The following is a 13,462-nucleotide window of genomic DNA, read 5'->3' on the forward strand; positions in this document are numbered from 1 at the left end:
ATTTGGAACACATGCATTTCATGTGTGTTCCGTTTCTACAATAATCTGTGTAAACACATTGTTAAAACAGAAAATTTTTCATATTTCGGCTGCTTGTCTTTATCATAAGAGTAAGTTATTGTTTTTCTGTTCCATACAATATATTGTCTAAAATGCTTATACTATTTTTTTACAATATTTTCTTTTTACATAGCAACAAGTACAGCTTATATTATCCAGAAAAAATTGAAATTAGTGACAGGACTTCTAAAGCTATTTGCATGCTCTGTTTCCCATGGAAGAAATTAAACGATTAAATGATATTCACAACATATTCCCTGGATACCATATAAGACTTCACTATGGCAGGGTGAAAGACCATATCACAAATGCACATTAACAACTAACAGGAAACAGTTTGGTAGTAACACTGAAGGTTTAAAAGAAACAAAATAAATGTTGTAAATTTTCTCACAAAAATGTTGAAACAGATATTTATTAAAAGGAAAAGAAACACAAGTTTGTTTAAAGACTCTGCAGGGAGATTGAAAATTACTAGTGAGACATCCAGACAAACAGAATTTTACTATTGAAGAAAATAAATTATCTTGACTAAAAGTAGCCAAAGTAAACATGCTTAGGAATATAGTAAGCATCAATCACCATTTACATGTATCTGTTGAAATATTAGGTGGACACAGTTTAAGCAGTTGCAGGTGTTTCCTGTCACAAGATACATTTTTCTATGTTTCTAAATAAAATTTCAGACTATGTAGAAAAACAATTCCCAACATTTTTTTAAATTGTGAACAAAATGTGCATTTTTATGGACTATATGTACTGCATTGACTGAGCAGGTGGACAATGTCAAATCAGGAGGAACATTCAACCACAAATGGAAATAAAAGAGCTGAAAAAGCAAAGCATTAGAATCCTATAAGCCTACTAAATTCAGAAGAGTGGCAACCTAGGCAGCAGAATAAACAAACTCTGAGAACTCTATGGGAAAGAATTAGAGAGAAACTAAGAGAGAGAGGGAAGGGATTTCAGTAATAAGGTAATTGTTTTAGTTCAGCAGTAACTTCTAAACTGCAAGCAAGCAGAAGTAGATTTGCTACTTTTTTCTTCTCACCTATCCTTCAATAAATAGGCAGCACAATTTGGATCCCAAACCCTTTCCATTTGTTTTGGCAAGGTCCTTATCCACAACTAGTGTAGAAAATAGAATGTAAAATCCAGTCAAAAAACTGTGCTATAGGAGGCAATTGGTAGCAGGTGGAACAAGTATGTTAAATTTAAATATAGATGGCTAACCAGATGATATTTGTACAAGTCACTGCCACACATCAAGTCTGAATGAAGTAATTCCACCCTAGCTGCCTGGTCCAAGAGCAACTCATGTTAAAAGGAAGAGGATTTCATCTGTTATCATGTCTAACAACCTTTGAAAGAACTTTCTTTTTCAAAAGCTAGATAAATATTACAGCTCACTTCTTGACATGTGAGGCCTTACATGCCTATTACAACTTTGATGAGGGACAAGACAGAGACCATTTTAGTTAGGTGTCATAACTCAGCCTGACAGTAGCATGGGCCAAGCTATGGTCCTGGGAAATATGTGTATTGGAGAGACGTAGTGCGTCCAGCAGAAAGAATGGTAGAGATGGTGTTTGATAATGATAAATATCAATACAAATACCAATAACTTCTACACACTGATTTTAGGTCATGAATGGCTTTAAATAGACAGCAGAAAATAGCAGACAGCAGAGAATGCCACAGACATTATAGAACCTCTCAAAAAACTCAGGTGGCCATAAATATATGCAACGTAATATTTGACTGCTACCCATTAGCAATAGACATTTCTGCTCTAAACAGCAAAATTCAGATACATGACAACAAAAAGAACTGAGTGTAGGGATTCCCAGTCAGATCTTAAAGGACTGATGCTTACCAAATATATCATTATTATACCAAATATAATATCAATATTTAAAAAGAAATGGCCAAACTGCTAAACATAAAAAACTTACTAACATTTATGAATCCTACCCAGAGTGGTAGATTTATTGAAAGATTCAAACAGACCCTGAAGCCAATGCTACATGGATCATAAGTCTTAGACAAAAGAGACTGGGAAGAAATTCTATCATACATCTTATATGCTTTCTGTGAGAAGCATAAAGCTACAAAATCTTCCCTCTTTCAGATGCTATATGAAGAACAAACCACTATATGTAAAGCATCCTGTACTTGAAAAACTAGATTCCAGGTTAACATCATTTAATATATTGCTCACCTTGTTCACAGAAAGTGCAGAGGCAATCCCAAGCACAGTTTCACAATTGCAGAACATCTGTCCTCAAGTTTTAGCCAGAGGACCGTGTAATGTTTTTTTTTTCTTCGTCCACCTATACATACCTAAAATTCTCAAATTAGTTTAAGGAGGAGAGGGTGAGCCAATGCTTACCCACGGGCTTCAGGTACAAGGCAGGAACCAACCATGTTGGAGTGCCAGTCCATTTGAGGGTTTCCTTACACAAACACACACACACACACATTCACATTTATACTAGGCCAAATTAGAATAATCAATTAGCCAAAAATTCAGATTTTTGGAATGTGGGAGGAAAACCCATGCAGCCATGGACAGAACATGCAACTGGGGGCATATATTAAACCAAGGGCATTGGATTTGTGAGGCAACTGTACTAAAAATGTGTCATATATAAATATATAATGTGCAATCCTATAAAAATTGAAACATGAGGTGCTGTGAAAAGTATTTGCCCCCTTCCTGATATTCTCAATATTTGGTAAGTCAACATGTAACATCATTTCTAAGAAAACAATAAATATTTTTAAGTATTAAAGTTATCCAACACCTGGATAGCCCATGTGAAAAGGTAATTGTCTCCTTAGCAATGTAGGAGTTGGTGAAGTTCTTAAAAGGGTAAATTGTATTTCTAACCTTGCAACAGTCTTAACTTATACTTTATTTGAGCCCATATTTGTATTAGCTCATAACAGCTTTTAGCTCATGTTTGCTTATTTCTTTCTACTGCCTCAGCCTATACACTGACAAATAATGCAGCAGCAATGTTAAGACTCTTAACACTAGAATTACCAGAGCCTATACTTTTACACCAACTTATGTTCCTGTGTTTGAGCATGCTCAAAAAATGCACGTGTAATGCCACGAAAAGTGCACGCAGACACTTCATTTCAAAAACAAAACAATTGCACTTTTATTCAAGACTACCTGTATAACTGAAGAAAAAAGAAAGCAAGTTACAGTAGGCGATTGATACGACAGCTTGCCTGGTGCAATGCTAAGAAGTGCTGATTTTCATTTCGTGCTATATAAAATCATCACATTCAAATATTAACAGTTCCCACACACCCAAGGACCGTCCTTCCTACATTTACGACACGTGTACTTGTTGCAGTGTACACAACTCTCTGTGCTATGGTTCCTATTACACTGAATGACCACCTGACACTGTACTTTCTTCCCTGGGGGAAGGTCCCACATCAGAGAATTTCCAGTTACTGCATAAATTCACACCCGATCTGACGCTGTTTGTTTTCAAATAATATTGCATTAATGCGATATTTTCACATGTATTGTCTCTTTCTTTCAGGTGTGTAATAGGAACCACAGCATAGAGAGAAGTGTGTACATTGTTTCTTACAGGAAAAGGCGATGGAAAAAGTGCACTTGAATAAAAGTGCACTTTTGTTATACTTTTACACCAATATATGTTCCTGTGTTTGAGCGACACGGGCAGATGGGGAGTGTCTGATTATTGCATATAGCGCCGAAGTTACTGCTCTTTACCATTCTTTCCTCTGCATGTCCTGGAGTACAAAAGAAACAGCATACAGCAACATCGAGGGACTGGCAGGAACACTCAATAAAACTGAATAAAAAGAAAATCAAGTGACGGTGAGATATGAAGAAGGCAGCTTCGCCAGCTTTTGTGTGTCAGAACCCGGTTTTGCGTTAGTATGCATCGTGGTACACTGCAGAGCTATAGCGCGTCTTTAGTGAAAACAGCTGTGTCAGATGGGGTTGTATGGATTGATTCTGAACGCGACTGAGAGAATGAAAAGTGAATAAAAAAAAGATAACCTTTACAAGGATCATAAATTGCACCGGCTCTTACAGACTGAAATCAAATGTAGGCTTTTATTCTAAAATGGTAAGACTAAGAGCAGTTTACTTCTCAAAACGGAGTGGTGCAGGATCGAATTTGCGACCTTTTGATTCCAAGGCGAGAACTGATTCTTTTGCACCACGGAGGCAGTTATAATAAATGGCTGTCAATGTCGCACGTAAAGGCGGCTTTTTGTGTCTGCAGTTATATTTTTGAATGAAAGCGCAATTGTGTTATATTTGTATCTTTTGTGAAAATTTTTCTTTGATATTTGGACTTCAGGCTTCATACATTATATAGTTTATGCCTACATTTTGTCATCTACTACTAGAATATAAAAAACGTTTCTGTTTTAACAATGTGTTGACACAGATTGCTGTAGAAACGGAACAGACATGAAATGCGTGTGTTCCAAATAACGATCTATTATTTCCACTCTAAAACTCCACTTCACTCCCAGATATTCAATCAAGGCATGAGCTGAGAGAAGTTCGTGCACATTCTAAATTGGTGGGGGGATGGAATAGCCGGCTGCTCCTAGCTTCTCTTTATCAGCACATTTAGAGGACAAAGGACGCTGGCGGAGAGGTGTGAAGAGATTTAAGAAGCAATTTAAGGTGGGGCGGAATTACGAGTTTTTTCGTAGGCTCTGGTAATTCTAGTGTTAAGTCTTATCCTGTGGTTTGTACTAGCAAAGCTGCCTATGAAGCTTGTTTCAAAATTAGTCTTCCTATTAGTTTTTAAGATCATTTTGTTCTTTCAGAGAAATGGTACTTGATAAAAGATAAATGATGACGTATGTGTGAACGTATAAAAGCAGCCTGCCCAATGCATCAAGTGCACACACATCTTAGGAGCTGTAGCAGGGCCATAGTAGACCATTTGTGTGTATCTAGCAATAAACTCTTATTGTTTACACTGTACACTTACCAATGTTTAAAGTGTCTGATTTATTTTTCACATAGTTAATAATTTTAAATGCTTCTACACTCAAACAGCTGACCAAAGTTACTGACTGAACACAGCCAGACATGATTACATCCAGCCCTGTTGAATCTAAACCACACCATATATTAATTCTCACCATGACAGTGAAGTAGACATCATAAGCTGTCTAGAAGAACATTATGCCTCAATCCAATGAAATTACAGAAGAGATTAGAAAAAAGCTTGTTGAAAGTTATCAAACAGGGATAGGTTTGAAAAATATTTTTTAAGGCTATGTGACTCTATTGTATCACAGTCTAAGCCATTAACTGCACATGAAGAAAATCTGTAACAGTGGTGAATCTTTCCATTAAAGTCTAGCTTGCCAAAATTACCACAAGGGCAAAGTGACAAGTCATTCAAGAGATCATAGAGAATCTCAGAAAAAATCCAAAGAATGTCAGGTTTGTGTAAATTGTGCTCATGACTCCACAATAAGTAAGAGACTGAGTAAAAGTGGCATTCATGGAAGACCAGAAAGATGTAAATCTATGCTATCCAAGAGTAACATCAGTGCTCATCTTGCATTTGCAAAGAAACATCTAGGTGATCGCCAACAACTCTTTGGACAATACAGGTTCCACTATATCTAGCATAAGGTTACTGGTGTTCCACAGTAACATCATCCTTACAATAAAACATGAAAGTGGTATTGTGATGGTATGGGTACACTTTGTTGCCCGAGGACCTGTTGGCCTTGTTATTATTGAAGGAACAATGAATTCCGCACTTTGCTAGAATAGTCTTAAGGAGAATGACCTCTCCGTGTCTTTAAGCTGAAACGTAATTGGGCTATGTAGCAGACAATGGCACAAAAGCAGGTCTACAACTGAATGGCTAAAAATGAACAAAATTTAAAGTTGTGGAGTGGCCTAATAAAAGTCCTGACTTGAGTTCAATAGAAATGCTGTGGTAGGACTTGAATCTTAAAAGTTCATGCTCACAAACCTATAAATGTGTCTAAATTAAAACAGTTCTGTAAAGAAGAGTGGGAGAATTTTCCTCAACATTTTTCTTTTCAACGTGAAAGACTGGTATCAACTTATAGGAAGCATTTATTTGTGATTACTTCTGCCAAAGATGTTGCAACCAAGTATTGAAACTATGGGGGCAATTGCTTTTTCTCATGGGTGTTTGATATGCTGGATAACTTTTGATTCTTGAATTAAGAATATAATGATTTCAAAATTGTATTGCTTTTGTTCATTCTGGTTTGTTTTTCTAATATTGCAATTTATCTAAGGTTTAAGGTGATTTACTGTGTAAAATATGTAAAAACAGATAATACTATGAAGGAGGCCAATTTTTCATAGAAAAATAAGCACGTCTTATGAAATTAGAAAAGAGGTTACTTGCAGCAACAGAAGCTTTGATGTGAAGGTAACAACCTATGCAGGTTTTTAGAAAAGAACAGATACTCAAATGTATGCCAATTAAAGAGATTTAAAGGTACTTTAATATTAGCACTCTACCCTTGGTTTTTAAACTGAATTTTCTGACATAATGTGAAAATGCCTGGATTGAAAAGTGTTTAAAAAGTAGTTGGAGTTGATTAAACTGGCACTGTTTCCAGTTGGGGTTGGTGAGAGCAAAGTGCAGTGCGAGAACAATGAGAGAGCATTCAGTGTGCATTTTCAGGCTTTTGTTAACATTTAGGATGCATTTTCATTTCTAATTAGCCAGGAACATATAGAAGGAAACTGTGATGAACTCTAATTTCTGCTTATTTATTTATGTATCCTCTTGACTATTGCATCTCACTGCAAATATTGTACTGTTTGTAATTACCACATTTGTACAGTCATAATCTTAAGTAAAATGTAATTTAAAATTAAACAGCAACCAAATTTAACACATGGGCTGAAATAAGGATAACTCAGTGTATCTGTGAAAGGCCAATAAGAAGAGGTAATGGGGCAAACTGAACATTCAAAAGATAATCATTTAAAACCATTGCTGTTTTTCAAATTGGTTTATTTTAATATGTTTCAGCTTCATATAGTTTGTTAAAATTGGAACCAGTGACCACTAATGGCAATTCACATAAAATTGAATGTGGGATTGTTAAAATTTGGAGCTGTATCATTTTCTTTGAATATGTCATACATAGAGACAATACAATTTATTTTGAATTCATATACTGAGGATACTTTAATTATTTTAAAATATGCTGCTGCAATAAAACTGAATCATATCCATTGCATTTAAATCCACATATAGCACAAGGAAAATCCAGAGACCAATCAGGCCTTGGCTAAAAAACATTAAGCTTAAAACAGCGGCTGTGCCAATAAAAGAATGTCTCTTACCCCTTTTTAGAAGCCTATCACAGTATGACCTGGTTATCTTTCTTTTTCTTGATTAAGAAACAAAATTATCTATAAAATAAATCCAATTACTATCTGTACATATTTTTTATTCAATATCAAATTACCTTCTCTTGGTTCTCTTGAATGGTTGCATTATCTCTGTCCATAACTTGAACCATCTCTTGGCTTCCCATATACATTGCATTTGCTAGAAACAACACATAAAACAGTAAACAGCACATTAAGTACCATAGGAAATAACATTAGTTGGCAAAAATGTTTTATTTAAACGCCCCAAGGGGAGGTCTTTTTGTCATGCCGGGTTATCTCTTTACCTTTCCCCCCCATGTCCTGGGTACAAAAGAAACAGCATACAAACAGGGGACTGGCAGGAACACTCAATAAAACTGAATAAAAAAAAAATCAAGTACGGTGAGATATGAAAAAGGCAGCTTCCAGCTTTGTGTGTCAGAACCCCGGTTTTTGCTAGTATGCATCGTGGTACACTGCAGAGCTATACCCGCCTTTAGTGAAACAGCTGGTCAGATGGGTTGTATGATTGATTCTGAACGACTGAGAGAATGAAAAGTGAATAAAAAAGATAACCTTTACAAGGACATAATTGCACCGGCTCTACAGATTTGAAATCAAATGGGTTTTATTCTAAATGGTAAGACTAGAGCAGTTTACTTCAAACGGAGGGTGCAGGACGAATTTGCCCCTTTGATTAAGGCGAGAACTGATTCTTTGCACCACGGAGGCAGTTATAATAAATGGCTGTCAATGTCTATGTAAGTGTTTTTTGTGTCTGCAGTTATATTTTGAAAAGCGCAATTGTGTTATATTTGTATCTTTTGTGAAAATTTTTTCTTTGATATTTGGACTTCAGGCTTCATACATTATATAGTTTATGCCTACATTTTGTCATCTACTACTAGAATATAAAAAAGCTTTCGTTTTAACATGTGTTGACACAGATTGCTGTAGAAACGAACAGACATGAAATGCGTGTGTTCCAAATAACGATCTATTATTTCCACTCTAAAACTCCACTTCACTCCCAGATATTCAATCAAGGCATGAGCTGAGAGAAGTTCGGTACAATTCTAAATTGGTGGGGATGGAATAGCCGGCTGCTCCTAGCTTCTTTTATCAGCACATTTAGAGGACAAAGGAGCTGGCGGAGAGGTGTGAAGAGATTTAGAAGCAATTTAAGGTGGGGGCGTGAATTACAGTTTTTTCGTAGGCTCTGGTAATTCTATGTTAAGTCTTATCCTGTGGTTTGTACTAGCAAAGCTGCCTATGAAGCTTGTTTCAAAATTAGTCTTCCTATTAGTTTTTAAGATCATTTTGTTCTTTCAGAGAAATGGTACTTGATAAAAGATAAATGATGACGTATGTGTGAACGATAAAAGCAGCCTGCCCAATGCATCAAGTGCACACACATCTTAGGAGCTGTAGCAGGGCCATAGTAGACCATTTGTGTGTATCTAGCAATAAACTCTTATTGTTTACACTGTACATACCAATGTTTAAAGTGTCGATTTATTTTCACATAGTTAATAATTTAAATGCTTCTACACTCAAACAGCTGACCAAAGTTACTGACTGAACACAGCCAGACATGATTACATCCAGCCCTGTTGAATCTAAACCACACCATATATTAATTCTCACCATGACAGTGAAGTAGACATCATAAGCTGTCTAGAAGAACATTATGCCTCAATCCAATGAAATTACAGAAGAGATTAGAAAAAAGCTTGTTGAAAGTTATCAAACAGGGATAGGTTTGAAAAATATTTTTTAAGGCTATGTGACTCTATTGTATCACAGTCTAAGCCATTAACTGCACATGAAGAAAATCTGTAACAGTGGTGAATCTTTCCATTAAAGTCTAGCTTGCCAAAATTACCACAAGGGCAAAGTGACAAGTCATTCAAGAGATCATAGAGAATCTCAGAAAAAATCCAAAGAATGTCAGGTTTGTGTAAATTGTGCTCATGACTCCACAATAAGTAAGAGACTGAGTAAAAGTGGCATTCATGGAAGACCAGAAAGATGTAAATCTATGCTATCCAAGAGTAACATCAGTGCTCATCTTGCATTTGCAAAGAAACATCTAGGTGATCGCCAACAACTCTTTGGACAATACAGGTTCCACTATATCTAGCATAAGGCTGCTGCGAAGTTCCACAGTAACATCATCCCCTACAATAAAACATGAAAGTGGTGTGGTGATTGTATGCGGTACACTTTGTTGCCCGAGGACCTGTTGGCCTTGTTAATTGAAGGAACAATGAATTCCGCGACTTTGCTAGAATAGTCTTAAGGAGAATGACCTCTCCGTGTCTTTAAGTTTTCGAAACGTAATTGGGCTATGTAGCAGATTAAATGGCACAAAAGTAGGTCTACAACTGAATGGCTAAAAATGAACAAAATTTAAAGTTGTGGAGTGGCCTAATAAAAGTCCTGACTTGAGTTCAATAGAAATGCTGTGGTAGGACTTGAATCTTAAAAGTTCATGCTCACAAACCTATAAATGTGTCTAAATTAAAACAGTTCTGTAAAGAAGAGTGGGAGAATTTTCCTCAACATTTTTCTTTTCAACGTGAAAGACTGGTATCAACTTATAGGAAGCATTTATTTGTGATTACTTCTGCCAAAGATGTTGCAACCAAGTATTGAAACTATGGGGGAATTGCTTTTTCTCATGGGTGTTTGATATGCTGGATAACTTTTGATTCTTGAATTAAGAACATAATGATTTCAAAATTGTATTGCTTTTGTTCATTCTGGTTTGTTTTTCTAATATTGCACTTTATCTAAGGTTTAAGGTGATTTACTGTGTAAAATATGTAAAAACAGATAATACTATGAAGGAGGCCAATTTTTCATAGAAAAATAAGCACGTCTTATGAAATTAGAAAAGAGGTTACTTGCAGCAACAGAAGCTTTGATGTGAAGGTAACAACCTATGCAGGTTTTTAGAAAAGAACAGATACTCAAATGTATGCCAATTAAAGAGATTTAAAGGTACTTTAATATTAGCACTCTACCCTTGGTTTTTAAACTGAATTTTCTGACATAATGTGAAAATGCCTGGATTGAAAAGTGTTTAAAAAGTAGTTGGAGTTGATTAAACTGGCACTGTTTCCAGTTGGGGTTGGTGAGAGCAAAGTGCAGTGCGAGAACAATGAGAGAGCATTCAGTGTGCATTTTCAGGCTTTTGTTAACATTTAGGATGCATTTTCATTTCTAATTAGCCAGGAACATATAGAAGGGAAACTGTGATGAACTCTAATTTCTGCTTATTTATTTATGTATCCTCTTGACTATTGCATCTCACTGCAAATATTGTACTGTTTGTAATTACCACATTTGTACAGTCATAATCTTAAGTAAAATGTAATTTAAAATTAAACAGCAACCAAATTTAACACATGGGCTGAAATAAGGATAACTCAGTGTATCTGTGAAAGGCCAATAAGAAGAGGTAATGGGGCAAACTGAACATTCAAAAGATAATCATTTAAAACCATTGCTGTTTTTCAAATTGGTTTATTTTAATATGTTTCAGCTTCATATAGTTTGTTAAAATTGGAACCAGTGACCACTAATGGCAATTCACATAAAATTGAATGTGGGATTGTTAAAATTTGGAGCTGTATCATTTTCTTTGAATATGTCATACGCAGAGACAATACAATTTATTTTGAATTCATATACGAGGATACTTTAATTATTTTAAAATATGCTGCTGCAATAAAACTGAATCATATCCATTGCATTTAAATCCACATATAGCACAAGGAAAATCCAGAGACCAATCAGGCCTTGGCTACTAACAAAGCTTAAAACAGCGGCTGTGCCAATAAAAGAATGTCTCTTACCCCTTTTTAGAAGCCTATCACAGTATGACCTGGTTATCTTTCTTTTTCTTGATTAAGAAACAAAATTATCTATAAAATAAATCCAATTACTATCTGTACATATTTTTTATTCAATATCAAATTACCTTCTCTTGGTTCTCTTGAATGGTTGCATTATCTCTGTCCATAACTTGAACCATCTCTTGGCTTCCCATATACATTGCATTTGCTAGACAAAAAAAATAAAACAGTAAACAGCACATTAAGTACCATAGGAAATAACATTAGTTGGCAAAAATGTTTTATTTTATTCACAACTTTATGTACACCATTGATCTGGATTTTTTCAGGGACCTTCATCCACAGGTTTACTTTTTTGTAAGTTTAGAAGTACTTTTCTGATCCCCAAGGCAGCTGTGATGATTGAAAAGCTCACCAATACTGGTATACCAAATTAAAAATAATCTATCGTCGGGGTGATCTGAAAAAAACACTTTTTTTTGGAATGGAAAGATTTGAGAGTGGACATGCAAGTGGAGCCATGTGATACTAAAAATGTGATTGTTAATAATTCAAATGTGTTTTAACAGAATGGGGAAAGTTTTTAGAATAAAGGGGTGTAATTCAATGTAAAAGGCAGCCTAAATACTAGGTTGTTTCTCATGTCAAAATATTAGGTACTCTTAAGAATAACAAATATAAAGTACAGAGATATATGATAAGGAAATGCAATATATTTAAGCATTTTTACTATCCAACCACACTATTGCATTGTTTGCAGAGCATGAGAATATAACCTAAGTGGAGGCAGAGTAGAGATGTAGCACTAAAGTGGGCAGTAAACAGCACAACCAGTGAAATGCCGCCATTAACTGTTAATTGTGTTGTACTCTATACTTGTAGCACTAATAAAAGGCTAAATCAATTGAAACGTTTAGTGCAGAACATGATGTACTATTCATTGCTTAAATACTGGTCATTGGTGTAGTGTTTAGTTAGTCTTCTTATAATAGTTCACCTCTTCATGCCAAATGTGAAAAAAGTAGCAGGCACATTTTATGCTACCAATTTCTGCAGTGCCATGAGGTTTTTTGCAAACATACATATCTCAGACACTGTGTGTGATTTAATAAGCATTGTTCTGTTAGGTATTTGAATACAAATATTTTTTTTCATAAAAAAGCATTCAACAATTAAATTAGTAATACCCATCCCTACTTTAAACCATCTTCTATCATTTAAACTAATGAAGCTGTCTCATGATGTAAGCTCAAGCCCAACACTTTTAAGCTGCATACTATACTTGAGACCAAAGCTACATGTCAGTTAACATGCAACCCTGATAATACTCTGCAGTCTCCAAAGGGCTCTTCAGATACAAATACATATGTACACCAGCATTAATTGAGACATTTCTTTGAAAGTAAGAAATGTATTGTTATATTTTTTTTAAATATGATGCATTTTCAATCACCTATTTTCATATGCTTTAATATATTGTGAAATTTCTGTGTACCTCTTGAGAGCAGATACAGTTACAATCAACAAGATTTAAACAGAGTCATAAGGAAAATACTGTTATGTGTAGAAATATTACACTAAATAAAATTGTTCTTTCTTCCACACAGTGAAGAATCAGCATTTTAAATAACACAAATGAGACATAATGTAAAAGCAATGCTACACAAATAACAAAAGCTTAGAAGAAAAACAATTAAATAAAACTGAATATCACCACTATTTTATCACCTTTAAAAGAATGTTTTTGACTACTTTTTGAAAAACAATTTCATAGTATCAGAATTATTAAATTATTATTATGGCACTACTCTACAGCAAAACTAGGAAGTGTATTGTAACAAAATCAGGGATTTAGGTCATGCTTTAACTTAGTTGCTTTCCTCCATTTTAAAGCCATTATCTCCTGACTTCTGAAAGCAATAGCTAAATTTACCAACTGTAATAGCTCTTAGCAAATCCTTCCCTCTTTTTGTGATTTTGCATGAATAGGATCACAAGACACTTTAAAGTGCCTCTGAGGCATTACGACATAAACAGATGAATGACTTCAGTTCCTTTTCCATATAAACAATATTTTGTGAATCCTCTTAGCTCACCTGTGATTTTAGGTATCAAATTACAATTATACACC

At 35.0% G+C, this 13,462-nt stretch overlaps 1 protein-coding gene across 1 annotated transcript in view; it reads right to left on the reverse strand.

Annotated features, from left to right (window-relative positions):
* ldah (lipid droplet associated hydrolase) overlaps positions 1-13,462 on the reverse strand; it is a 260,977-nt gene that overhangs the window by 18,714 nt on the left and 228,801 nt on the right. The window contains exon 7 of the mRNA XM_039749785.1: positions 11,457-11,543. Within this exon, the coding sequence (XP_039605719.1) occupies positions 11,457-11,543 (87 nt within the window). The remainder of the gene's footprint in view (positions 1-11,456; positions 11,544-13,462) is intronic.

The sequence above is a fragment of the Polypterus senegalus genome, chromosome 3, assembly GCF_016835505.1.
Source record: "Polypterus senegalus isolate Bchr_013 chromosome 3, ASM1683550v1, whole genome shotgun sequence".
Lineage (NCBI taxonomy): Eukaryota > Metazoa > Chordata > Cladistia > Polypteriformes > Polypteridae > Polypterus > Polypterus senegalus.